Here is a 27,968-nt window from a genome sequence, read left to right as displayed (position 1 = left end):
ATTTCATGTATTTGGAACATGGGGTGGTATCTTGTGGAAATCACCATGGAAGTTGCCAACGGCAAAGCGTGTCGCGGAACGTTTTCAATCCGAAAACACCATTATAACAAAGCCTTGCAGTTTCCGTGTAAATTCTAATTTACGAATAATTTTCGAAAAAAAGTAGCAATGTCATAAATGAACATTACGAGAAAATCAATAACGCATACCATCAATTCATAAGTAAATCAAAAAATTTGGGAATTCGATTTAAAAAAACGGAAAATGTTATCGACGTGGTCCGGCTAGCGACGTGCACGGGACCTATTTAGTTCGTATAATGTAATGCAAAAATTTTTTATGCACTAGAAAAATTGATTGATGTGTACAAACAATACGTGTATACAGCTCATAAATTAAAACTTACCCGTAAAATATAAAAGTAATAAAAAAATAAATAAAAACTGCGGAATTGTTGTAAAACTTGCAGCATGATGTTTTCGGATCTGGAATCAAGGTATTTAAAGGTTCTGTGTACGATTATTGGATGTGTGGGGTGGTATTGAGATGTGAAATCATCACGACATGCCTGCGAACGGTGATGAAACAAGTAAAAGGGCCTCTCTGAGTGCGCTGAGATTGAGCATTGAGAACCTAACCTAACCTTCTTCCATAACCGTTTTGATGAATAGTAAAGCTCGTTCAAATCATCTGATGGCCTATAGATTAGGCTTCTTTAGGATGGATCATCAAATTGATAGTATCAGCCTTTTGATTCTCCTAACAGAAGAAATCTGCCCTAGTGGTGATGAATTTCATCCACCTAAACTAAGTCACAGATTCTTTGGAGGCGGAGCTTTAGTAGTTACGCAAATGTAACCTATTGAAGTCAAGAAGCACAATTTATTTATTTAAGATATTAATCATCAATCCACCAAGGATGCAATTTCCATTGGTGTCAAGCTATCTTGAAGAAGATTCGCGACCTAAAGCTTTCTTCAGCTTATAACAAAAAAGGGCCCAATCCAATTCGAGATTTTGTATTTCGTCTTCTTTACCTTGCGTATCTTCCTGGTAATATTTCGTTAATTATTTGTTAGAAAATGTATTTAACTTTTAAATTTTTTTTAGCTGAGAAAATACCTTCCGTATTTGACGGTTTGCGGGACTCAGCACCACAGGAACTGGCAAGGCTGCTGGAATACATGGACAAGAATTGGATTCGTGGTCGGTTTTGGACACCGGAAAACTGGTTTAGTTTCAACCTGCTTCTGCGAACAAACAACTAATATTATTATGCTGCAAACGGCAGCTGATTGCAGCGAAAGTGAGTTACTGGGAACTAGGAGGAATTAGGTTTGAATCCTATTTAACCATAAGAAAATTAAAAGGAAGGTGGTGCATTAGGGAATAAGGCTAGGTGGTGCATTAGGAATGATGGTGCATAAGAAATTTAAAAGTCCTAAGTTTGATGTAATAGTTTAAGTGGTAGTCCTTCCTGTAGAGAAAATAGAATAAGATTCGGTAAGGATTACTACGGTGCTGGGGCAATATTGAGATGTGAAAGCATCACGATATGCCTGCAAACGGTGAAGAAACAAGTAAAAGGGCCTCTCTGTGCGCTGAGATTGAGCATTGAGAACCTAACCGGATTTATCTTATTTGTCCTTATCTAAGAAATGTTTCCGGTTAGTAATTCTTTTTTTTTTCAAATATAGGAACTATCTTGCTTTCGGCGGATTATTCTCAGTTGGAACTTCGAATATTGGCGCATTTGAGCGAAGACGCAGGTCTTTGTTCTGTTCTTAGCCAACCCGATGGCGATGTTTTCCGCGGCATTGTATCGGTTTGGAAAAAGAAAAAGAAAGACGAAGTTAGAGACGATGAAAGGCAACAAGCGAAACAAATCTGCTACGGGATTGTTTACGGCATGGGATGTAAAAGTTTAGCCGAACAGTTGGAAGTCGGGGAAGAAGAGGCTCAACTCTTTGTTAACACTTTGCACGCAACGTATCCCAATAAGTTAATCGTGTGTTGTCGATTCTGGATATAGCCTAATCTTTCTAATCTGATTACGTCAATGCCTTTTAGGTATACAAAGCTTTATAACAAACACAGTTAACCAGTGCCGCACGAATGGATTTGTGGTTACGCTTCTTGGTAGAAGAAGATTCTTACCAGCCATCAATAGCAACAATGCAGCACCTACTACAAGAGTAAGCTCTCGAAGACAGTTTAGTGTGGTGCAACGTCCATATCATCATCGATAAGTAAACTTATCAGCGCATATGTTGCTATAGATTAAATGAGAATGGTAGGAGAGTATTATCTTCGCCTTAGTTTGGAAGGAAGTTACTTGACTTTGTTGTAAATGCCTGGCAACATGATCAATAGTGCAAATAAGAGGCTAGATTTGTCCACTAACGATGACAATCACACTAACATGCATCATCATTCTTAATCATGCACTGTACTTGAACAAATTGGTTCGATTCTTTTCAACTTAACTATCGATTAAATATGAAGCGGGAAGATTAAGTACATTCAAATATAAATGACGTGTACGTGCTGAAGTGAAAATTTTTACATTTCTTGTTTTTTTTTGTGTTTGACTTGAAGTACATTTGTCTGTACTTTCATGTTATCTTTCATGGAAATTTCGAAAGCGTCTCCTGGTTTCGTAACGCCCGTTTGAACTTTGATGGATAATGGAAAAGAATCAAATTCTAACGGATGCATTAAATTGCTAGAACTCACAACTATGTCAGTAAAATAAACAATTAGAACTTTTAAGTGACTTTTTTCTGTATTATAAGATCAAGTTTACAAAAGACACAAAAACGGACTCGTTCAAAAATTATTCTCATCAACAAATAGATAGCGCTTTTAAATACCTATCGATTGCCGTAAAACTTACGAAAATTCGCTGAAAACTTAGAACGTAATTAATTATTTTATTTTATGACATTTTAGGGGGGGGGGGTAGGGTCAAAAAAAGACATTTTTGGGTACGTTGTTTGGTTACTAATATACACCAAAATAAACAGAAAATATATTACTAAGATTCTTTATTATCTCTAGCATGTTTTGATGTTATATTTTACTTCGATTTTTATAGTTTAAGAACCACAAATAGAGGCAATTCACATCGCGGTTTCGCGTGTCAATTGTTTCGATGTCCGCCATTTTCTCTGGTGGTTTATGTCATGTTTTGCGTTGTCTGTATTGGCTGAAAGTGTTATTTCCCAATACAAAGTGGATTTTGTGAATCAGTGTTTAATTTTTTCAATTTTTTTTTGTGTCAGTTAATTGTTACGTATCTTAGTTAGTATCTGTAGCAATTTCTGTTTCCAGATCACATTTCTTGTATTTTTAAAAAAATCTTTTCTGTAGGGCTGTCAGAAGATAAACGTAAGTATGCAGCAAAACTATTAATAGTAGGTTGTGATTGCCCCTATAGATGTTATTCCAATGAAAAAGTAGTAGTCAAGCAAAAAGTCGTGCGTAGTTTACGCCGATGCGCACCACAGCGACAGATAGCAGAACTAAACTTTTTATTACGCTTGACTCCACGTCTACTTCAAGTCCTTTGTTCAAGAAGCAGTCAGATTCGCAAATGTTATTGTCCTGTTTTCTGTTTTGGTTTCGTTTTGTCACTTTTGTGTGCAGTGATGTAACTCTAATATGAGTGCTTCCCGACTTCCATATAAAGTGTCAGACTTTGCCAAAAGTTTAGATGAAGACGAATTTAAAATATACTGTAAAGTACTTGAAGATCTAAAATGTAGTGATCCGTTGGTATTGGACCTAAATTTATTCAAATGTGGAAGTGAACTAGAAACGTTAATCCCTCCAATAACTAAGAACCACATGATTATTCATTTAGTCGTGGGGCGTAATTGCAGTGACGGTGAAAAAGTTGAGGCCATAAGTATTGTAATGTCGTTACTTTGAAATGTGCCATGCAACACATTATCATGCAATGTGCTGTTGTCACTAAGACTGCTTGAATTTACAATGATCTCATGCACTGTACTGTCATCAACTCGTAAACTGTCTTCACAACTTGGGTGTGCATCTAAAAATTAATACAGTAATAACAATGAAGACTTTCTAAAACTAGCAGCAAAACATGCACGTGATAAGTCTGAATCAAAATCATGATCTTGTTCATCATGTTGATCTGTGTTAGTTAAATTCTTTGACGGAACCCAGTCAACATCATCTACATAAAACATGTATGCTGGTTTGCCTACAGAATGAAAGTAATTCACTTACTCAGTAACTTTAAGTTTGTAATGACTGTATACCTGAATGAAAATGTAAAGAACACACAGAGGGTGTACCATAGTACTTATTGATATTAGATCCAATAGCTGCCATCCAAGCTGCAATTCTTAAGAATTGCAGCTTGGATGGCAGCTATTCAAGATTCAGGGATGGGGCCCAGTCTGGGTGTGTTTCTCCAGTGTACTAAAAAGGTTTTCCTGTGTGATTTCAAATAGAAGGATTAGATAGACACATTCACTATTAAGAAATTTGTCGAGACTTACCTAGAACAAAATGTGCATTACAAACTCTAATGTTATTTGTTTTTGCAACCCGGGGCACAACAATATTGAAAACCCATGACAGCCCTACAGAAAAGATTTTTTTAAAAATACAAGAAATGTGATCTGGAAACAGAAATTGCTACACATACTAACCAAGATACGTAGCAATTAACTGACACAAAAAAAAATTTAAAAAAATTAAACACTGATTCACAAAATCCACTTTGTATTGGGAAATAACACTTTCTAATTGACTATTCAATTGTTGGTTGTTGCCCCGGTCAACCTAGTGGGATTCCGATACCTGGAAAAGGGAAAATAAAAGAGTGATGTCAGGGCTATAACATTAAAATTTTGTGAAATAAGTTACCTGTTTGATAATTGTGTTAATTTTTTTACAATGCCACAATAGATTACCTTCTTAATAAAAAAGTGTACTTCCCAACGTGGATGGAAAATGCAGCCAACACACTGAATGCAAATTTAAGGCTTTGGCTGAGTAACACTGTAAAAATTTTATGCATTTCACTAATCCTAAATAAAATTCGTTAAATGGTAAGAAATTCATTAATATTACCTATCAAATAATAATATATTCTTACTTCTGTTCTAATGTGAAATTTGTTTTGTGGTTCTAAAAAAAATGAAATACAGCAATTTTTTTCCATTAAAAAAGTTTATTCTTTTTAAACATACAGTCATGCTTGCAAGTTTCTTTAGCAGGCAAATGGGTGTATATCCTTTCATTTTGTTTGGACGGAAGGGATACTATGGTGCCTACCATACCCTCGTTTTCTTTCCATTCTTCTCTTCCTCTACGTTTCAGTTAATTTTCCTACATTTAATGTTGCACCTTTTTCGCGGGTTGCAAAGAAAGAGAAATAGGAATAGCATTAAGGGGTACGGTAGGCACCAAAGTATCCCCTCCATCAAAAAGAAATAGAAGGATATAGACCGATTAGCCTGCTAAAGAAACTTCCAAGCATGACTGTATATATAGATTTTAAAAATACAAACACAAATACAACTAACTTTAAAACCAAATCAACAGAAAAAAACAAAAACAATAAACGTAAATAATGTCAACATAGCTAAACAATCAAACAAAATTGGAACGCCCGCCACGGAGACTATGTTGAACGGAAACAAATCGGAATAAGCCGTACGCAGAGTGATCGGAAACAATTCCGTTCCCCACCACTTGGAGGATCCGTTTTTGACCGACAATCTACGACTCTTACGGCAAAGAATCGTACGGTGAAGTCCTAGGCAACACCAACAAGGGATCCTCTTACTGGGTTTCCCCTGAAGGCCAGAAATTCACTTTGACCTGGACCGCTGATGAAGCTGGATTCCAGCCCAAAGGTGATCACTTGCCCGTACCACCCGTCCACGAATACGAACTTCCAGTTGCCCCCGTCCACATCCCTTTCAACGGCAAAGGCTACAAGATCTACTAAATTAATGAAATCTCAATTAAACAAATAATTTAAAACTATGTATTTTATGCCTTACGCCTTTTGGCTCTTGCTGTAAAAATGTGTGAATATAAAGCGGAGACTATCTAGCAAACTGGTTTTTTTGGATCACATATTCAATGGGGTTCTTGGTGAAATTGAGCTCTTTCGTCGACTTTGGGTGTTGGGCGTTGATTAGTTGTTGAGAGTATTTTGAAGCGAAAAGATGAATCCGGAATAATGTGAAGATGCAACATGATGCGAATCCATGTTGGACATTGAATGGGGACAGAGGGATGTGCACTTTAGAAAGTGTCCGATCCAGTGACTAATCAAAATTGTTGGTCATGTTCAATCGCTTGGAATCGCAATAAAAAGTGTAGCATCCAAGCCTGTTCTGTTAGAAAGCCTTCATTTGAAATAGCAAATTTGCTGGAATTAAAAGATAGTGAAAAACAGCTCTTGCGTAATTTCATTTTTCAAATAGGAATAAAATACTCCATCTCCCATTTTTTGTCTCTCTCAACGGGCATTTTTAAATAATACTGGTAGTTTCGAGAAACTGTACAAGTTTTCAAGTTATCGATTCGTTAGCAACCAAAGCTGTGGGAAGGGTCACAAAAAATCCATGATGGCCGCTTCCTTATTTTTCTCTATTTTCATTTGTTTCTATCATATTTTCTCACTTTTCAGTCTCTAGCTCTAAAAGTTACCACTGAGACTGAGCAACCTTACATTTTTCCGAGATTTGAACAGTTCGTTTTCTTTATCTCTGATGTGGGTAAGATGCATTCGTCAGTAGAATTGTAAGTCTTGTGCTTTCGAATTAGTTCGTGGTGTACCTGGCATATATTTTTCTCTTTTCACCATCAGGTAAACTCATTTCAAGTTTTTTATTGTGATGGTAACATTTGATTATTATTATGGGTTTTATCAAACAGTAGGGATTTTGTTTTAAGCTTAGTATCTACACAAAGACAGGTTCAGTCGTTTGCCTTAGCAAAAAAATGTGCATTTATCTCAAAGAGTAAGAGTTGTGGTTCGTTCCCAATATCCTTTTTATTCAAATCACTGCATTGATCCCCTGCACAAGTGATACAAGTGGATTTTGTTTGATCTCAGTTTTGGCCAAAACTGACAATAAATGTAGGTTTTGTGAAATTCTACATAATGTGGGATTAGATGAAGTAAGCCACCCTACTTTACCCAATCGACTGCACCTGTTAGGGTTACTTAACAGCAAATGTTGATGCCTTGCCCAGCAACTCCTTACCCTGACACCTATTCGCCCTTCTTTGTCGATTCTCTCCTCACCAGAAAACTGGTTTAGACAAGAGTTTACGACACTCTTGGTTGGTGAAGACATCTACTATTCTAAATGTTTCCAGTCGACTAGACACCTGTCTTGGAAAACCTAAGGGTCAGGATTTTCCGCATCGGTTGGCAACAAACCAAAACCGAAGTCAACTGCGTACTTGTTGGCATTTTCATTCTATAGTTGACTGGCCGTTCCAGTCACCTGGAATTAGCGTCAGACAATCTCCAAATGGTCCGACAACGTCCATCACCATATAGCCACCATTTATCATATACTGTGGTCCCACAGTAACGGTGCTAGCGAACCAACACCGTTACTACACTTAGAATGTTTTATCAAGTCTTTTATACTGTTAAATAGATGTTGGAAAACAGCTAATGTCCGTTTTGGCATCTGTTGGACCTTTATGTTGCATTTGGTAAACGAGATAGACTAAATTGACGAAAATAAAAAATGAACTTTATTCTTTCCTCATTGAATTATTTATTTAATAGGATTGAGTACATTTTAAAAAGAATATTATTCATGAAAAATGGTAAAACATAGGATTTGTATAATGTAAATCACCGTTCCTGAATGGAACGCTAAAAGACCGGGAATTTTCTGCCGCTAGGTGGCAGGTGGATAGCTCAACCAGTTGTATCTAATTTTTATTTTAGTTCCTTTCATGACAACAGTAAGCCTAATATTTTGGGAACAACCAGTATCCAATGCCTTTTCCTACTTCCAACAAGCTTCATTTAATCTTTAATCACTGCGTAACACAAATCATGTTGCTGCAAAATAGTCGCAGGGTCCGGATGAAAAATGATTTCAGAACTTTTTCTTTTTGTCTTGGACTCTCTTTACTTCTGTGTTTTTGGATAGGAAATTGTCTCATTTAACTACCTGAATACGGGATAGTTTTAGGCTTTAATTGAAATTTCTTATAATCTGGTATAACATTTAATGTTAAAAACTTGTTCAGTTTCCATTCCGTTTATTTGAACATCAATAAGTTAGAACTGCACAGTTCGCATCAATCAGGTATCACTTACGAAATGCTTATATTTTAAAAACCAAGTCCAGTGCGCGTATAAGGGAGAGCAGGGGCAACTGGAAGTTCGTATTCGTGGACAGGAGCAACTGGGAGTTCGTACTCGTGGACGGGTGGGACGGGCAAGTGATCACCTTTGGGCTGGAATCCAGCTTCATCAGCGGCCCAGGTCAAAGTGAATTTCTGGCCTTCAGGGGAAACCCAGTAAGAGGATCCCTTGTTGGTGTTGCCTAGGACTTCACCGTACGATTCTTTGCCGTAAGAGTCGTAGGTGACTCCTTGCATTTTCTTCTGAACTTGAGACTCTTCACGGGTAGTGTAGTCAGACTGGGCATAGCTGTGGGTTGAAAGGATTAAATCTTTTAAATCTGAGTATTTTAAATCCCTATGGTAATGATGTGAAGAATTAAGTTGACTTACCTCCATTGGCTGCTGCCATCGAGGTTGCGTTCGTCAGATTGGCTGGTGATGGTGATATCAGCGTATTTGTTATCCTTGTTGCAGAGTTGAAACGAGCTTCACGAGAGCTTGAGCTTTAGCTCAAAAGCTCACTCATTTTGTGAGCTTTGAGCTTGAGCTTCGCTCTTTTTGAAAAAGTGTGAGCTTGAGCTTGAGCTTTTGCCTCATGAGCGGAAGCTCACGCTTGTGGCGCCATCTAGCGGCCAAAATTGAAAGTGGTTGCCGAAATGAGACAAATCTCCACGTTTGGGGGTGGAAAGCTGTCTGTGCTACTTGCTAATAGCCTAGCCTATACTAGTTGCTTATGCTTACAGTTACAGCTTAGTGATTGAACTGAACAAATAAAAACATAAACTTGTGAGTTGTGTCTTAAATATTGGTTTTCTGTAGTTAATTGCTTAATTCACACTAATTTTTGTTCAAATTAAAACCAGGAAATCTGAAACTGAAAGTCTTAAACTCTTTAGAGAGTAGAGACCAATGAGAAATGGCGTCAAAAAAGCGAACAGCTTCTACAAGTTTACAAAGTCAAAGTCATGTGGGTGCTGTAGGTGGTGATGATCAAGTTGATTGTGAAACTGTAAATGTAGAGAATAATGATTCTGGCAGCGATGGGCATGATTCTGGCAGCGATGGGCATGATTCTGGCAGATTTGTCATTCTCATTTAATGTTAGACCATTGAGCATTGACCGCTTTCTCATGAAAGCAAATCTGAAAAAAATACACTGTTTTGATTGTCAGTTGTCAAAGGTAATCTATTAATAAAATGAACTTGGAAATGAGCTTGAGCGAACGTGAGCTTGAGCGAAGCTCAACTTTTTTTGTGTGAGCTTGAGCTTGAGCTCCGCTCACTTTTAGGCCGTGAGCGGAGAGCTTGAGCTAAGCTCACGTTTCGGTGAGCTAGTTTCAACTCTGCCTTGTTGTAGCTGGGAGTAGGGTAAGCTGGTGCAGGGTAGCTAGGAGTAGGGTACTTTGGTGCAGGGTAGCTTGGGGTAGTATAGCTGGGGGCTTTGTATTCCGGCTTGTAGCTGGAAGGCGCAGCGGCAGCAACAGCCAAGAAAGCGGCGATGACAAACTACGAAAAGAAATCGAAACTTTTCAATGAGCGATGAAAATGTAAACCAATAAAATCATAAGAAATTCAATTTACTAGTTTCATGTTGCGTACTGTTGATGAATTGAACAACTGATGGCTTGAATCACCTTCAAACGGGTTTATGTAGCCGGCAAAATAAAGGGTGTGTCGCTTGTATTTCACTTATTGACCTACTTTTAAAAGCGATGATCACCGTTCTTTGGTGGTTAACTATGCATTCCAGGCCATGGCTCTTGAAATGCAGTGATTGCATGCGGCAAATAGGAATCAATATCTACATGCTTTTGCCCAGCATAATTCTATGACTCACAGACTAATTTTTTTTTCTTATTGATTAGCAATGACGTCATAATGTTAACAACGACGAATATGAACGTTCCGGGAAAGTACTAGACACGCCATGCCCTGCCAAATAAGTTTTTCCAGGTGATAATGGATTGTGCATTTAACAGACCCCCCAGCTCCGTCTAAGGCTATCATCTTTTTGTTCGTCAACAATTATTTTTGCAAACTAGCCTACTTATTTGAATAAAAAGTACAACTAAACACCAATTGCGTAGCTAGATTAAGTCTTTTAAGTTAATTAAGTTCAATTAAGTTTTAGTAAAAATAATTTCGTCCAGTAACCAATAAACTTTAGCTAGGCCTATTACGCCTACGTTCTACATGCAGGTCTTTTGCATTGATTAGACCAGTGCGGAGCGATGCCTCGAAATGGTTTCATGTTGTGGTACAATCTCTCCATGCGAGCGCTTCGGTCAAACCCACAGTTTATCGCCACAGCAACCATGCACATCTTTTGGAACTACTTAAAAGCGAGAGCTGCACGGCATCTCAGCTGTTAAAAATGTTGTAAAGGAATAGTCTCTAAGGATCGGTAAATGAGGTGAGCATGCACAAACTACTTGCGGTACATGAATGGCCGTCTATAGCGTTATACAGCAACAAGTATCAAAGCGATACTCATTCAGTTTGACTCTGCTGTCTCTTCAAGTTGTTTACGATCCATTTCTTGTGTGCGCAATCTATAAGTTTGACAGCCAGTCAAAATTGACCTTTTCTGTAACACATTTTTTGCGCATAAACGCAAGTTTTTTGTTAGCAACCACAATCAAAGAGATCTCACGGTGCTTTCGCAAAAGCATTTATATCCTACGTTTTTGAACAAGTTTACGTTTGAGAAATAAAAATTTTACAGGAAAAAGCCTAGAAAAAAACGCAAGAAATTATTTACATGAACTGCGAAAACGTAGAAGAAAAAAAAAATGGTGTTCCTGTGAGAGCACATTCAAGCGGACTTTTCCTTCTAGGTTTCATTAAGGCCAAGTTGTAGATAAGAAAGTCTGTCTAGTTTCAGTACTTAACCTTGCGGCACGACTAACGATTTAGGGAAGTGGCAGCATGCATCAGGAATGGGCCAGGATAAAATGCGGACGCGGACCGCGGACTGCGGACAGGAGAAACTGCGGACTGGTATCTGCGAACTCCATGCCCATATCTGATATTAAATTTCAAACTAAAAATAGTATTTAAAAGTCAACATATGCATTATTCAAAATATGAAAGTAAAGGACAGTTTATATATCATGGTTACGTCTGAACTAGGTAAACTCTTCGTACAACAATGCAAATAAAACATGTAATAAACTTAAAAGGATTTGGGGTATTTCCAAGGGGTTTTTAAAAACTCCTGAAAGGCATAATGCTGTTCTTTTGGAAGACATTCCTTGTGGTACCATTCTTTGCAAAGTTTGGTACCACGTTGCCGCCTTCTGAAGGACGACTTAACTGCGCTACGGTTGTCTAATTCAAATTCTTAGTTGTGCATAAAAGAAAATAGAATATAATGGATTTGGCCTATAGGAAAAAAATAAATAAAATAGTCAGCTGCTAAGAGCTGTGTGCATTTTTTTTTTATTCATTGGAATTGTTGCATCCATACATATTTTGGCACAATTTGGAAAACGGGGTCTTGAGTCGGGATAATATTTAATGGCGAAAAATACAGGGACATTGCGTCGGGGGACAGGGACTTAAAGTCGGTAATATAGGCCTATGAAGACATTTTAAGGCACGGGGTCTTAAGTCGGGGTTACATTAAATAAAAAAAAGACACAGGGATCTTGCGTCGGGGGCTAGGGGTTTTGCGTTGTCCATTAATTAACAAATACAAATATTCTTTTTTTAATGTTGGGGGTCTTGCGTCGCAACGTGGGGGTCTACGGTCGACCCCCCCTGGGGTCTTATGTCGAAGGGGTCTAAAGTCTCGCTCCCGATCTGTCTTGTCCTGTAAAAACAAGTCAAATTTTGCTGCTATATATATTATGAATTTTAATGTTAAATACTATTATGAAATGAAGACTTTACTTACTAATTTTCTGCCTTACCAACGCATAGAAATGTCTATATGGAATGCTGTATCCCCGTATAATACGCGGACTGCGGACAGCTACCCTGTGGAGAAACTGCGGACTGCTGTCAAAAATTTCGGGCCAGTCCGCAGGTGAAAGTCCGCAGTTTCTCCTGTCCGCAGTCCGCGGTCCGCGTCCGCATTTTATCCTGGCCCATCAGGAATATCAAAGTAATGAACAGTGATGGTGCCGTGTAGTCTACTTTTGCTTCAATAGGCAGTTAAGACGCCTGAAATAATATTTTAAGAAAAGATATTTAATAAGCTAAATGCAGATAGTCTACTCCTTTTTTTTAAAAAAGAAGTTGGCAAATTAACATGAACTAGCAAGGAAAGCAACAGAAATTGAGCATCAGATGTTTTGGTATGGAAACAACAAGTTTTGAGACCATGTGTCATATGAGAAAAAGTCTTTCAGTTTCTGTTAAACCTATTTTGCTTTCCCTCAGTTTTGGGATAGTGTTAAAGGTGGTGATTAAATCAAACCTGTCTTCTCCCTAATTCCCACTTCTCCCCGCCTGAAGCAAAAGTTAAATGGGATACTGTTTAGTAGTTGCCACACGTACTTTGACTTGGGGGGCTAGTGTACTGTCTGGCTGTCACTTGAATCTGAGTAAGCTCGGTGTCAACGACATCATTGTGTAATTCCCTACCAGGTATGATTCCCTTTATGTAACAGTATATAATGTGTGTGACTCGTGTGTCTTACTATGCTGAATGGTTTGAACAATAAAGGGACTAGACTCTGTGCAATAGTACCCTTTCTTTTACAGATAGATACGGCAGCTATTGTAGACCTATCAGGTTAAAGCTGGATTTTGAACAATGGCTCAGACATATAGGAATTTCGGACCAATAACGCGCTTTTTGCCGAAAGCGACTATAACCAGGTAAAAAAGTAATTAAGAAGTCCAACAGTTCAAATGTCAAACCCAAAAAGGATGTAAGGATGTAATACAGCCAGGGCTGCCACTTCTAGGGATATTTCCCTTTTAAGGGGGATTTTGGTCCTTTTTTTGTAATCTAGGGGGGAAGATTCTGAAATCTAGGGTCTAGGGTCTGTCCAGGTTGATTTAAAAACTATAAGGGATTTAAAATTTTTTTCGCCTTAGTTTATTGGTCGTTAAGGATTTTATGGATGGTGAGTGATAAATATGGCACCACTGGTGCCAAATTGCTATTCCCGCCTTTAAAAAAAAGATATGTTATGAGAGCCACCAAGTGGTCAATCGCGGTAAAAAAATACATCTAAACTGTGAATCGGGGTACTACAGCAAGTACAGCTACTACCTACTAGCCTACTACTACAGCAACAGCCAAGAGCCCAAGACCCAAGAGCAACAGGCGTAAACATTCACTTACGAGTTATGACGATTGGCGATTTTAGACGAAGCGTGAATGACGTCAGAATCAATTTGTGAATCTTGAAAGTTAAAATTAAAAAACAAATGGTATGAACACATTTTGTTAATATGTTTTGTTGTTTTAATATCAACGGAAGCAATTTTTTTATTTCTAATGTGATGTTTTTGTGATTGTTTCATGCGTTTATTTAATCCAGTAAACAAAAGTACAAAGATTTCTAGTTTTTTTATTAAAACTTAAAAGGTAATGACTATAAGGATAATAAATTTCTGAACAGTTATTGAAAAATCTAGGGTAAAATTTTGGGATTTAGAAAAAATACATTTAGGGATTTTGCTGGGTATTTTTTTTTTTGCTTTTAGGGTTTTGTATCCCTAGACTGGCAATGTTCCAGGGTTCCCCCTTCTCAAAAAGTGGCAGCCCTGAATACAGCCAAAGGAAGTCTCACAGTAGCCTATCAAATGTAGGCCTACAACCAAGAGATCGATAATTAAAATTCGCAGTTTGCATTCCGAGCAAGACAGCAACCTTAAAACTGAAGTGGCGTATTTAACAAGGCTTATAAGTAGGAGAAGGGAAGATAATATCTACAAATAGCCGCAAGTAGCTCCTCATAACTTCTTTAACAGGGTCATCTAAAGCTGTGACTTTGGACAGCGTTTCAACTTGGACGCTTTCTTCTGCGAAATGCATGAATATAGCCGATTGCCAAACGTCGAACACTTCTGAAAATTCTGGATAGACATGGCTAGCCAACTATTAAAAGCTATAATTTATTCATTTACCTAAATTTTATATTCTAAACAAAATAGGTTAAATTATCAAATTTGGTACTATACAGAAATATTTCGAAATTAATGATGTTCGGAAAACCGAAAAAGACCGAAAATATCTCATTCAGTTTTGTTTTGTTTTTAATTGAAACTTCTGGCTTTCAGCCCGATTTTGGCTATGTAACACAGACACAATCTTCTGTAAATGCATATCAAATTTAATTTATGTTCGATTTATTATGCACAAATTCACCGTTAATTCTTGAATTGGCAAAAGCAATTCGAAATAGGATTATTTTGCAATTGAAACTTTACTGGGCTCAAGGCTCTCAGGGCTCGGCCCCGCGTTGATTGGGTTGTTCATTTTTCTTTTCGGCTTGGGTTGACCAAGTAACGTTTTTTTTTTTTTTGCTCGTGCCTCATCGAGTTATGATCGGGTTGCACAACCCGATCATAACCCATCTATTGTGTAAACGAGCATAATCTATATTAATAAAACAATGGATTGTCAGCTAACCAATCAGAATTCTGAACATCACTTAAATAGGCGTCACTGTTCTACAAGATGGCGCCGGGTAATCTGGGTTGAACCCGAACCCTCAAGATTCGAGTATCAATTTGCACAAAATGCAGCTTTGGTGACTCAATCGTTTCGTTAAAGTTGGAGAGAGAGTGCTGAAGAGGTTGTTCTTTCTTTAGAGGAACGTGGGTAGCTTGTCAGAACTGGGTTATTTTTTATTAGGACTGAAATAGAAACAAGAATTGAGGACTGGAGTCATTGGCAGGGGAAATTATTCAGTTCAATAAATAACTTTTAAAAAATGAACATATAGTAAAATTAATGATTTAAATCAGTAATTATCAAACGAAATCTAGTTTAGGTAGACAAACGTAAACGGGTCGTTTATATTCCAATTCCACACTGTTCTAAAAAAATCGACACATAGAGCAAGTGATTGACGCGTACCCCCTCCCTATTTGTGAACGCACTCTTGCGGATTTCGCCATGTTTGTTACGAGTCCGTTTTTCCTCTGAGGAATCCTTATAGGGAAAAAAGGGAGTTCTGTTTGTGCTTTCACCGGCTAAGGTTGTGTTTCTTTGTGTCGCGTAAGTTCCACAGTAGAAAGCGTAAAGAAAAACGCCCCAATTTTTGTAGTTTTGTTACCGTTCCTTAACGCCATAAGACGCTAGGATAAAATAAGCCCACCCATCCCCCCTTTTTCTCATGGCCCAGCAGGGCCAGGGATCCAGGGCTACACGTGTGTCTAGCAGGAAATCAGTGAAAAATTAAAATTAAAGCCTGTACAGTGCATTGGTACAAATCAGAGAGGAATAAAATGGATGTCCAGATTGCGGAATTTAACTGGCCGGGAAAGAGTAGGAACTGGCCACCGCTCATAATAAAAATGAAAAACGGTAGTAGCTACGAAAATTTACCACTCTCGGAGCAGAATAAGATTGCAGCGGAAATCCAAAAGGAAATTGGATCCGTCAAAAACAGTTATCCCGGAAGAGGTGGAGACCTCTTCGTGCAAGTAGGTGAAGAGGAAGCCTTCAACAGATTAAGAGATCAAGAGGTTAGGTGGACAAGATGTCGACGTTCAGTTACCGAAGCGGTTCTATATAACATGGGCGTCATCTCAAATGTGTCCATAGATTATGAAGATGAGGAAATAAAAACCGCTTTGGAAGAACAAGGGGTAGTTGAGGCTAGAAGAATTACACGCAAAAATGACGGAAGGGGAGAAGACATACGAACCAATATGGTGCAGTTAACTTTCAAAGGTGAACCCGGACAGAAGTTAACGGACAGGGTAAAATTAGGTTTCGTTTCACACCCCGTTAGACCCTTCTACCGTTACCCCTACAAATGTAAAAAGTGTTATAGGCTGGGTCATCTACAGACTTTCTGCAAAAGTCAGCAAGCATGCCACAGGTGTGGATCCATTCATAAGGAAGATGTGGAATGCAAGATGTATTGCGTAAACTGCGGCCAAAAAGACGAGCATACATCGGATGATACGAAATGTCCAAAGTACCAGCAACTGAAAAAGGAGATCCAACTAATAGACCGCAGGAAGCCGCACATAAATGAGAACAAGGATTGGGGAAAAATCACCCCCAGCTGGAGAGTAGGAGAGGAAGATATGGTCACGAGTGGACCGGCAGCATGGGGGAGGACAACAGAGGATCCATCTGTGATAGAAGAAATAAAATCGTTAAAGAAAACAGTCTCGGAGCTTACGAAAGAAATCCACGATTTAAAAATACAGAAAATACCGAAGTTTGAAAACAGGATAACTACGGTGGAGGCCCAAGGAAAAGCATTAGAATGGGACGTAAAAAAAACCAAAGCTTATTTCACCCTCATCAGATCCCAAATGCAAAAAACGATGGACATGATACAAAAAATGGCTGAAGGGGAAGAACTAGAAGCAGAGGAAATGGAAGTAGCCCTTAGTGAAGGTTTCTACGGACTAGAACCTGAGAACGAAACTCCTGAAGAAATAATTCAAAACGAAGTCGACAAAAGAAAGCAAATTGATTGGCAGGATGAGACTTCACCAGGCAAGATAAGGGGACTAAAACAAACTACAAACGACCCTAGGCCACTAAGTACCCCACAGAAAAAACTCAAGGTAACAACAACTACCAGAAAATGACTAGACAACAACAATCTAAGTTAAGATGTCTGCAATGGAATGCAAGCAGCCTAAATAAAGCAAACTACGAAGAATTCAAAAAATACCTATGTTCAATTAAACCTCAAATAATTTTTCTTAGCGAAACTCACTGGAAGAGCCAAACAAATTTTAGTTTTCCTGGTTATGCACTCTACCGCACAGACCGCACAGATAAAAAAGGAGGCGGAGTAGCACTCCTTATAAGTTTAGCACTAAACCCAACATCTATGCGCCATCGCCAAATTAGAAACCTGGAGTGGGTGGGAGCAAGTTTTTACACGCCACCCACACAACGCAAGGCAGTCCGTCGGATGTCCGACAGATGTCGGGGTCGGATGTTGAGTACATCTTTTTTATATCCTTCGGACAGCCCGATATCCGATTTGGATGTCCTACGGATGTATTTTTTTTTGGTTTTGACTGCCCTTAACAGCGCCGTCAGACATTCTCAGGATATCCGAACGGGCTTTCATTTGGCTATAAATATGACATGTATTGGACATCTATTCATGAAAAAACATTAGGCTTTACCAGGATTCGAACTCGGGTCTCCCGCATCACAGTCGAATATTTGAAAAAAAATGCTTAAAGCGACCTTTATTTTTTAAAGAGCCGTTTGTATTCTTGGTCTTCTGCTAGACTTCGTGGAGAGCAGACGTGTTTTTAAAGAGCTCCGGTTTTTATTGATGAAGTGTTTCAGCTCCTTGTATTATTTTTACATTTTATCCATTGACATCCAAAAAACCCTTAAAAAATTCTTATGCTTTAACCAAAACAAATATTGAATTTTAATGCATATATTTCTTAAATTTTATTACTCCATAGAATTTATTTATTTATTCTTTTTATCCTTGAATTTCTTTTTTCATTTCATTCCACATTTTCTTCGGTTTTAAATTTTTTTTAATTCTTCACTAAATTTTTTTTTTATTCCACAATTTCTTCGGTTTTAAGTTTTTTTTTTTTTATTTTTATTCTTCTCAAAATTATTTTATTTTTAATTTTTAGTACTTAAAAAATCAATTTTGCTATTTTTTTCTTTCTTTCTTAAATTTTTAAAAATCTTTTCTTTCTATATTTATTTAGAATTTTCTATTCAGATTTTAATTGGTTTATTTTTTATTTTTCTAACAATATTTTACCGATTTTTGCTTTACTTTTTTGTTTTTAGTCAATAAGAATTACTATTTTATTCTTTCATATGCAAGTGGGCCCAGGGTAGTAATGGCAGAGGAAGGAGCATCTAGTAGAAATTCTACTAGAGTAAGACTCCATGGGACAATCATTAAAATCCCAGTTCCTCTGCCAAACATTTTAAAATGTGGGGAGAAATCCTGTCAAGGTGAGCGAGGTAGCGGTCCCTGGTCTGGGGATCGCAAGAGACAATTGGCGGAGACACATATAAAAGAAAGACATTCTAGGAGAGGGGTTCAGTACACCACCCAGTATGTCTGCCTTGGCTGTAAAAAGGAATTTAATTCCTTTATTTCAGCCGGCAGACATGCAAGACCTTGTACTGAGTCCCTTTCCTCCAGTATTCTCCGCCATTCCCTCGAACTAACCATTGCATCTGCAATGGATGGTTCGCAGGGGTCTTCTTATCTCGCTCACTCTTCTCTCCCCACGTTTTCCCCTTCCAGAATTGAAGGGGACAAAATCATTTTAAAATACCCTGGGAAACCCACGAAGTGTCCTAGGTGTGAGTGGACTACCTTGGCAACTAACACCAGAGCCATGGGTAGTATCCACAGACACCTAGAGACAGCCCACACACTCCGACTAGTTAAATATTGGGAATGCGGAGTGTGTGGATTTGCTGGAGATGGCCCTACACTAAAAGGACATTACCAAAGGTTACATTCCAATCGGATACCCTCCATCCGATTTGCTGGGATATCCAGTATGGATGGCTCCAACCGTGACTCTTCTGCTGCAGTGATCTCTCTAGAGGATGTTACTGCAACAGAAGACGAGCGTGATGAGCTATCCGTGGTGGAAATCCCAGCGATTGAGGAATCCCCTGGTAATGTCCTATCTCCAGCAAATTTTACCGCAAGCCCTATTTTAGATCTTGGGAGGGAGTTCGCCTCCTCTTTTAATACACAAAATTTTAGTTGGCTTTATGAACTCCCCCCACAAGAAAATACTAGCCCCACAATTTTATCACAAGTGATTTTAGACCCTTCACCTAACCCTGAGACCTTAACCTTTGTCCCCAGTCAGCAAAGCATTCGAGGATGTAGTCACAACAGCTCAGAAGAGCAGAGCCAAAGAGACGACGATTTTGTCAGTCTCTGGGTTCCTGCCTTCTTGAGCTGTGAGACTTTACATGACCTAGACGATGTCCTCGAACGTTGCACAGCTGACTGGCTCCCTAAAGCACAAATTTTACAAGACCCTAGCCCTGAACAACCCCGAGGAAACCCTGACAAAAGAAAAAGAAACCAAAACCGGCAGATGCAGAAGGCCCGGCGACATATCAAGCAAAAGGCGTACGAGGCGAGGAAGATTCAGCGGCTCTTCAACATTTACCCAAGAAGAGCCGTTCGAGAGGTGCTCGAAGACCGTTCACCCTCCTACGATGGTACTGTACAAGCTGCGGAGGAATATCTCAAGAGGACTTACAACCGATTGAGACCATCTCCGCAGCAGTGCCAAAGTGCGAGGGAACTCTACGACACCTGCGACTGGTCCCAACCTTCAGAGGACCAGATGAACTTCCTTAATCGTGCGCCAACCCAACAAGAGCTTGAAGCTAAGCTTCGCCGGGCTACCAACACATCACCAGGGGTTGATGGCCTAGAATACCGTCATCTTAGAGCCATCGACCCCAACTGCATTCTGCTGGAAACAGTTTGTAAAATGGTTTGGAAGCTAGGGGTTCCTAATTGTTGGAAGACATCGCGAACTGTCCCCATTTTCAAAAAGGGGACACTAGCGACTATTCCAACTTTAGACCAATATCCCTTCTTCCTACCATCTACAAACTGTTCTCGGGAGTAATCAGCCAGAGAATAACGCAATGCGCTTCAGACCTTGGCTGGTTATCTCCCGAGCAAAAGGGTTTCCTCCCGGGGGTCCATGGTATTCAGGAACATACACAGCTCTTACAGACGGTTGTCGAGGAGACAAAGACCAAACGAAAGCACATGTCTATTGCATGGCTGGACATGTGCAACGCATTTGGATCTGTGCCTCACGCCGTTCTGAATGAGCTGTTCACATCACTTCCAATACCAGAGGACCTCCGGCGCATCCTGGTGGACATATATTCGGGAAATCGGATGGATTTTGCCGTTGGGAAAGAATCCATCCGCATTTTCCCGACAGCAGGTGTTCGCCAGGGTGACGCTCTTAGTTCCCCTATTTTTAACCTGGCTTCCGAACCCCTCGTCAGGGCCGGAAAGTCCAATATTAACCGGGATTTTTAATTTTTGGCTCGCTCGTGAAAACCACGGCATATGCTGACGACATTGCCGTGGTTACAAATTCTCCCTCCGAGCTCCAAAACATTTTAAACGTTTTTACCCTCACCGCAAACACCTTAGGGCTGCAATTTAATGCCGGGAAGTGTGCTTGCCTGGTCTTCGACAAAGGCAAGCCGTCTGACGCCCAGTGCCGAATTGGTGATCAATTAATTCGGTGCTTGGGTCCAGACGACCAAGAAACATATCTTGGTACACCGATCGGAGGAAAATTGCGGTTCCGACCACCAACTGACCTTATCCCTAACCTCGACAAGATTGCCGCCTCCCACCTCGCACCATGGCAAAAACTTGAAATCTTCCGTAGCCACCTTCTTCCCTCCCTTTCCCATCACCTCGCTTCGGGTCGGGTCCTGAAAGACTGTCTTACCCAACTGGACACTGAGTGTAGGAAGTTTCTAGGCCTTATTTGCAACCTTCCCAATCACGCAACGGTCCCGTTCTTCTACGCGGACCGGCGGGTTGGGGGCCTAGGAACATGCCGCCTCACTGATGATGCCGATATCTGGACCATCGCCAGGGCTGCTCAGCTCCTCACTTGTAGAGACCCTACAGTGAGGAACATATGCCGAGAGCAGCTCCATGACACCATGCGAGGGTTCAGAAACGAGCATCCAGGAGTGTTGCCAGTTGGGGAATATCTTTCGGGATCCGTGGATGGGGGGCTCTACAGACTGAGGTACGCGGAGGCAGGGTCCAATCTTTGGACTCTTGCCCGCCAAGCTGCCAAACGACTGGGAGTGCGGATTGATGTATCCGGCGACGAAAATCTAAGAATTGTCGCCGATGACGTCTCCGTAAGCCCAGTCAAGGCAGTCCGCGGACTTCGGAAAGTAGCTCGGCAGCGCTATACCAGGAACCTAATTTCCGACAAGAGCCACCAGGGAGTAGTTGCCACTGGCCTCTCCCTGGAAGACAAGTCGAAAGACATGGCTCGCCTGGTATCCTGCCGTACGCCCCTCTCCTTCCGCGACTGGAGATATCTTCACAGAGCCCGGCTCGACATCCTTCCTCTTCGGGGGCACTCGTGGTTTTGCTCACAGGAGCAAGATACGAGTTGCCGCCGATGCGGAAAGGAAAACGAGACCGGGTTTCATGTGCTTAACCACTGTGAAGAAGGTCTCCAGCTCGCCACCAAGAGGCACAACACCATCCAAGATCTCTTGGAGTCGCTGCTAGTCAAGCAGGGACACGACGTCACGATCAACAATGCCATCCCCGGGCAAAGGTTAAGACCGGATGTTGAATTTCCACTATCCGGTTCCCGGGTGATGGTCGACGTCGTGGTCTGCTATGACCAACCAGGGAGTATGGAGAATGCCTACCAGCGGAAATATGATAAATATTCTTCGCATGGGAGGATTCTCCCCCTGGTTGTCGGGTCTCTTGGATCATGGTACCCCAGGAACGACGAAATCCGTTCGATTCTTGGAATCAACGGAAGATCCTGGGGTGCCTTCCGATTCAAGGCCCGATTGGCAGCGATCCAGGGATCAATGGATATGGTGTGTTCCCATTTCCATCATGGTGCACCAAACCCCGAAGCTGAGGATATCCCCCCTCTTCCCGTAGTAACTCCATACCCAGTAGATGAGTAGACTCTTCCCCATTTTTTTTTATTTATGTAATTTTAGTAATATTTTCAAATGCACCCACCCCATACATGTTTATTCCCCTTCCGGAAACCCCTCCATAAACTAGCCACTGTGCCAATCTAAATATTTATTATGTATCATTTTCGAACAATACAATCGAATTGTTGTAAAACACTTGAACTTTTTCGATAACAAATCCCATACAGGATTTTTAAGAAGTCAAGATGATGTCGAACATAGGTTAAACCAGAGGTGTATAAATTGAAATTAAACAATTTATGCTAAATATTTTTTGAATTTTAAGCTTCAGCATGATTTATTAAGTTTAAAGTAGTTTTTTATTATTTGAAATTATAATCCTATCATAAGTATACTTGCTTTTAATATTATTAGATGCCGAATAATATTTATTTTCTGTGAGTTAATTTTCAATGGCTTGGTTCCCGTAAGCTAAACGGAAAGCTTGTGCAAACACGACTTTCATATATTTTATTCATTTTTTGTAATAAATTTTAAAATAAACCATCCGGCAAATAGATCATTAGGCTTACTCCTTTATTTTTTAAATTTTTCATTTTAAATGCTGGACTTCAAATAAAAATACGTTACGGTTAAGTTTTCCCCCTCTCAAGAAATTTTGACAATTAATAATGAAACTTAGTGATCGGCCCCAATTAGTTCTAATCGAGTTAACCACCCCGCACCGATAAAGTGCATTCAGGGTTGAAATGAGGTGCCACTTTTTCAACCGGGGCGGTGCGGGGAAAAATTTGAGGTTAACCCGTTGCCCCGAAGCAATAAAAAAAAATGCCGTTCTTTCGATTTCAGAGTAATAATCGGGGCAAGCGGATTGAACGAGCTATTATCGGGGTTGTTATCGGATAGATCGGGTAAAACAGTCAATCGATAATGTTTTTTGCATTGATGAATCGATTGATTGCAATCCAATTAATTGCAAACCCCAATTGAATTCGGGGAGAAGAATTTTCCACCCTGAGCCACGCTTCGATGGCCCGAAATGAGAAACCCGATTTGCAAAAAAGCGCCCCGATTGGCTCGAGGCCGGTCCTTAAATGAATTGGCTGTTGGAAGGAGGTCCGTAGAATATAATTTTCGCACATCCACTGCACTTCCAAAGTGACTAGCCGACGGACATCCCTGGAACTACCCATTGAGTACATAGATATCTAACGGATGTTCGGCCATGATTCGGACATCCGACGGCAGAAATGTGCTATATGGGTTATAGAAATTTACAAACTCTCTACACGCACCAATCAAAATCGGCAAGGGGTGACCTTTCAGTCTCCGTTTTTCTTTCGCGGGAAGCCAAATCTGACTTATTTTGGTGGATCAACCGGGCAAAATTTTCCGAAGGTCGGAAAATTCTACTTTCCGCTCCCTCTATCTCAATCTTTTCCGATGCTTCACTATCGGGTTGGGGGCGGTGAGTGGGGATGTAAGGACGGGCGGACCATGGATCACGGCGGATACCAATCGTCATATTAATGAATTGGAACTATGAGCGGCGTTTAACAGTCTGAAATGCTTTGCGTCATCGGCATACCGAAGTACGGTAGAAATAAAAATTGACTATACCACTGCCGTCGTATACATTAACAAAAAAGGAGGGACAAGGTCTAGCCCTCTCTGTTTCGTCGCACTTGAAATCAACAATTGGTGTGAAGAACGGGAAATCGATTTGTATGCAACGTATTTTCCGGGTAAATCGAATTTCGTTGCCGATGCAGAATCACGCAAGCAACTCTCAACGGGGGAGTGGAAGCTCTCGACCTCAGCCTTCGAAAGATCCAGCAAGTGTGGCAAATCAAGGTCGATATTTTCGCGAGTTCGTGGAATACACAGCTTCCGGTTTTCGTAAGCTGGCTTCCTCAGCCTGGAGCTTGGAAGACAGACGCGTTCACGCTGAACTGGAAATACATCAGGAGCTACTCCTTCCCTCCGTTCAGTCTCATTCCACATTGCCTTTCAAAGCTAATCCAGGACCAGGCAACAACCGTGATGATCACACCACTCTGGCCCACACAGTCGTGGTTTCCGATCCTGCTGGAGTTGGCGGTGGATGTACCCCGAATGTTCTACCCAGAACAGGATCTGTTGACATCCCCGTTGGGGGAATTCCATCAACTGACAGCCAGCCACTCAATACGGCTTGTCGCCTGGAAGCTATCGGGAGTTGTCTCGATAGCCAAGGGTTTCCGCCAGAGGTTATCAAACTTCTCCTTTCAGCAACAAGAAAGAACACAATCGCTGCATACCAGTCAACGTGGAAAAATTGGAATTATTGGTGTCACGCACGGAACGTCAATCCCATGTCTGGTGGTGTAAAGGAGGTGCTCTGCTATCTAGCCGGAATGTTTGGAGCGGGTATGAGCTATAGCTCTATTAATGTATCCAGATCTATGCTCTCTTCTACTCTTAACATGGGAATCGGCAACCGCGAGGAAATAGGAAAACACCCTCTAGTAACCCGACTGATGAAGGGTATTCCCGTATAGCGCAGGATGTCCAAAGGACGTCCATTTTAAGTCCCCACATCCCAATCTTATCCCAATACGTAACGAATTTAAAATGGACATCCGTCGGATTTGTGATATGGGGAGAGAAATCGACATGGAAAGGTTACATCCCATTAAAATCCCACAAAGAATTTGAAAAAGACTTTGTGGGATGCAAAGCGTTTATTACAAATATTATATTCTGCTATATTTATAAGAAATATTTTCTTTCTATAGATTTTTTATCTTGTCACTATTCAGTTTTTGGACTTAGAACAATTGCATGCCCTCATTGGACGATTCAGTGTGATTCGAACATTCGATATCGATCAATAATATTGATCGATACTTTATGTAGTCACTCATTAAACAAAGGGAAAATATTGATTACATTTTCATAAAAAGATTTTTTTTTTTTTTAGTTTACTAAATAACAATTTTTATATGCAGATAATTCAACTTTTTTCTATTTTGGAAAAAATTAAAAATTAATACGAATTTTGGCAACATGTTTCTGCATTCGTCGAAATCCAGACCCGCCATTACTTGTCGTCTTTTCTTCGAGCGGGAGTGTGGTACAGTCACATACTATCTTTAGTGAAATTTTTTAGACTTTCTGTGTTGATTTTGAAGTGAATTTTCTTCAAATAAGTAACTCTTTTCTCGGATAATTACACTGCGATTTTTTCTACGATATTTCAAAGAGTCCATGGTATGTAGAATTCTTTTTAATTGTAAATATACAAAATTCTCTTTTTTTCGCCAGCATGTTAAACGTGGTGACCATGTGCTTGCCTCGTGTTCGGCAATTTTTTTAATTTTCAATTTTTTGGTTAACCTTACCTTATTGCTTCTTTTTTTTTGGTAAACTTCAAAACGCATTCCATTACTCATTTTAATGTAGTTCTATTTTTGTATATAGATTTCCTCATGATGGCGGGTGACTTTGATACATCTTCTAATTCATCGTCGAATTCTTCATCTCCATTTCGTTCCCCTGCAGCATCAACGTCATCATCACGATCAGTGATAACCAAAAAAGTAAAAACACAAATTAGATATAGGCCTTACAGTGCTAGATATAAGCGTAAAAGGGTTCAAAAAGAACTTAATTCCCAAATTTATATTGAAACTCAATGTGGGACGGCACCACCGATCCCTCATTTGTCATCAGAATCCGACGAGTTGTCATCAGATGATGATTTCTATAGCTGTCTTGATGTTGAATCGAGCGCATCATTTCAAGACTTTTACGATTCTGGTAGACTTAGTGATTTTACCCCTGATTCGTCAGATACTGATGATGGGGATTTTGATGATGAGGATATTTTAGTACGAAATTTTTTATTGAGACATTATGAAGACGGTAGTGGGAAACAGGAAATGTTTGACGACAATGATGTTGGAAATGATGAGCGTCCTACATTTAGGCAGCTGTTCTCTGTTTGGGTAACTATTTGGGGAATTTGTCAAAATGCTGTCGATGATCTACTGTCTCTATTTAGAAGTCAGTCTTGGGGATTAGATTTACCTAAAACGTGTCGGTCCCTTTTAAAAACTCCGCGTTCTGTCAATGTAAAAGATATACCGCCTGGGAAATATCATCATTTCGGAATTCTGAATGGAATAATACGCATACTAAATTTAATTTCAGAATCAGACATTCCATTTGAGATCTTTATTTTTGTCAACGTAGACGGCCTTCCAATCGCAAAAAGTAGTGGGAGCCAATTGTGGCCAATCCTAGCTATGATTTCAAATATTCACTTTCGACAAGTGTTTTGCGTTGGGCTTTTTCATGGTAGTGAAAAACCGCATTTCTCGTGTGAATATCTTGCCGATTTCATATCTGAGGCACTTAATCTATGTAATAATGGTTTTACGTACAAAGGTCGCCCTCATATTTTAAAAATTGATGGTTTCATATGCGATGCTCCTGCTCGGTCCTTCATTTTGGGGGTTAAAAGTCATTCTGGTTACTTTGGTTGCACGAGATGCATACAACAGGGAGAATATCTTGGCAGGGTTGTCTTTTTAGAGCGTGACTCTCCTGCGAGAACGGATCAATCGTTTCGGAATCGCCAACATGAAGATCATCATGTCGGCGATTCCATTCTTGAAAGACTTGATATCGACATGGTAAAGGATATCCCCCTTGACCCTATGCACTTAGTAAAACTTGGTGTTAGTAGAAAATTACTCTTGACTTGGATTCGTGGGCCATTACAGCACAGACTGCTCAAGTCGCAAGTTTTAGTGTTGTCATCTCGATTAGAGGATTTACGAGATTATGTCCCAAAAGAATATCCGAGAAAAACCAGGTCATTAAAATTTGTTGATCGAATGAAGGCAACGGAACATGGATTTGTTCATTCTTGTGTCGGTCCCGTAATTTTTATGGATATTTTGCCCCCTCGCGTTTTTAATAATTTCTTGGTTTTTCATGTGGCTATTACTATTCTTTCATATCAAGAATTTTGCCATACCCAGAATGATTACGCACGGAATTTATTAAAATTTTTCGTGGAAGAAGCTGAAGAAATCTACGGGTCAGAATTTTTGTCTTATAATGTACACAGCCTCATACACCTTCCCGATGACGTTTTGCGTTACGGCTCACTCCCAAATTTTTCTGCATTTCCATTTGAGAATTATATGCAGACTTTGAAAAAACTAATAAGAAAGAGTGACAAGCCCTTACAACAGATAGCGAAGCGTTTGGTAGAGTTGGGAAATTTTGACTTTGCCAAAAACAAGAAGGAAGTGTCAGTTCACAATCGTGTTTTCCGTTTCGAGCATGACAAAGGCCCCTTACTGCCCGGTCTCCGCTTCCGTTCAATAATCTAGTAGGCCTACAGGGAATTGAGAGTGGGTCCATGGCATTTGACTTGTAAAATTCCGAATTCATGTATCTATCTGAAGGATATGACTGTCTTTTGCATAGAAAACATTATTAAAACAGAGAACAACTCTTTATTTTTTGGTCGGCGATTCAATCAAACAAGTGATCTCTACTCTTATCCTATTAGATCTTCTTGTTACCACATCTATTCTGTAAGTCTTTTATCTGATCGCTTAGAGGCCTTGCCAATAGATTTGTTTCAAGTAAAAGCTGTTCAACTTCCTATTCCTTCACGAAATGGATCTTTTGCAGTATTTCCTTTGCATTTTGAAAATCACCATTAAGTTTAATGAATTAATATAGTATTTTGTAAATTTTTGAAACCTTTTTTAGC

General features: G+C 39.8%; 3 protein-coding genes and 1 long non-coding RNA gene across 4 annotated transcripts; 1 reads left to right on the top strand and 3 right to left on the bottom strand.

Moving 5' to 3' along the window:
* Positions 1-855: 855 nt before the first annotated feature.
* Positions 856-2,796, bottom strand: LOC116916122. Its single transcript, XR_004390438.2, has 2 exons — positions 1,123-2,796; positions 856-1,050 (listed from the first exon to the last, which is right to left on the bottom strand). It is a non-coding gene; the product is annotated as an uncharacterized LOC116916122 (long non-coding RNA).
* A 381-nt stretch (positions 2,797-3,177) lies between these two features.
* Positions 3,178-4,376, bottom strand: LOC123469796. The gene is made up of 3 exons (XM_045169116.1): positions 4,290-4,376; positions 4,118-4,231; positions 3,178-4,057 (listed from the first exon to the last, which is right to left on the bottom strand). Exons 1-3 carry the CDS (start codon positions 4,360-4,362, stop codon positions 3,858-3,860), a joined length of 387 nt encoding a protein of 128 aa, XP_045025051.1. The 5' UTR covers positions 4,363-4,376; the 3' UTR covers positions 3,178-3,857.
* A 3,893-nt stretch (positions 4,377-8,269) lies between these two features.
* On the bottom strand, positions 8,270-10,113 carry LOC123469795 (endocuticle structural glycoprotein SgAbd-4-like). The gene is made up of 4 exons (XM_045169115.1): positions 9,955-10,113; positions 9,721-9,879; positions 8,764-8,837; positions 8,270-8,680 (listed from the first exon to the last, which is right to left on the bottom strand). The coding sequence occupies exons 1-4, from the start codon at positions 9,961-9,963 to the stop codon at positions 8,359-8,361; spliced, it is 564 nt and encodes a 187-aa protein (XP_045025050.1). The 5' UTR covers positions 9,964-10,113; the 3' UTR covers positions 8,270-8,358.
* Positions 10,114-25,299: 15,186 nt separating this feature from the next.
* Positions 25,300-27,910, top strand: LOC123469793. Its single transcript, XM_045169113.1, has 2 exons — positions 25,300-25,444; positions 25,655-27,910. The coding sequence occupies exon 2, from the start codon at positions 25,663-25,665 to the stop codon at positions 27,577-27,579; it is 1,917 nt and encodes a 638-aa protein (XP_045025048.1). The 5' UTR covers positions 25,300-25,444; positions 25,655-25,662; the 3' UTR covers positions 27,580-27,910.
* Positions 27,911-27,968: the final 58 nt, after the last annotated feature.

The sequence above is a fragment of the Daphnia magna genome, linkage group LG2 (genome assembly GCF_020631705.1).
Source record: "Daphnia magna isolate NIES linkage group LG2, ASM2063170v1.1, whole genome shotgun sequence".
NCBI classification, from domain to species: domain Eukaryota; kingdom Metazoa; phylum Arthropoda; class Branchiopoda; order Diplostraca; family Daphniidae; genus Daphnia; species Daphnia magna.
The sequence above is the reverse complement of the archived record's forward strand: the minus strand, read 5'-3'. Positions and strand labels throughout refer to the sequence as shown.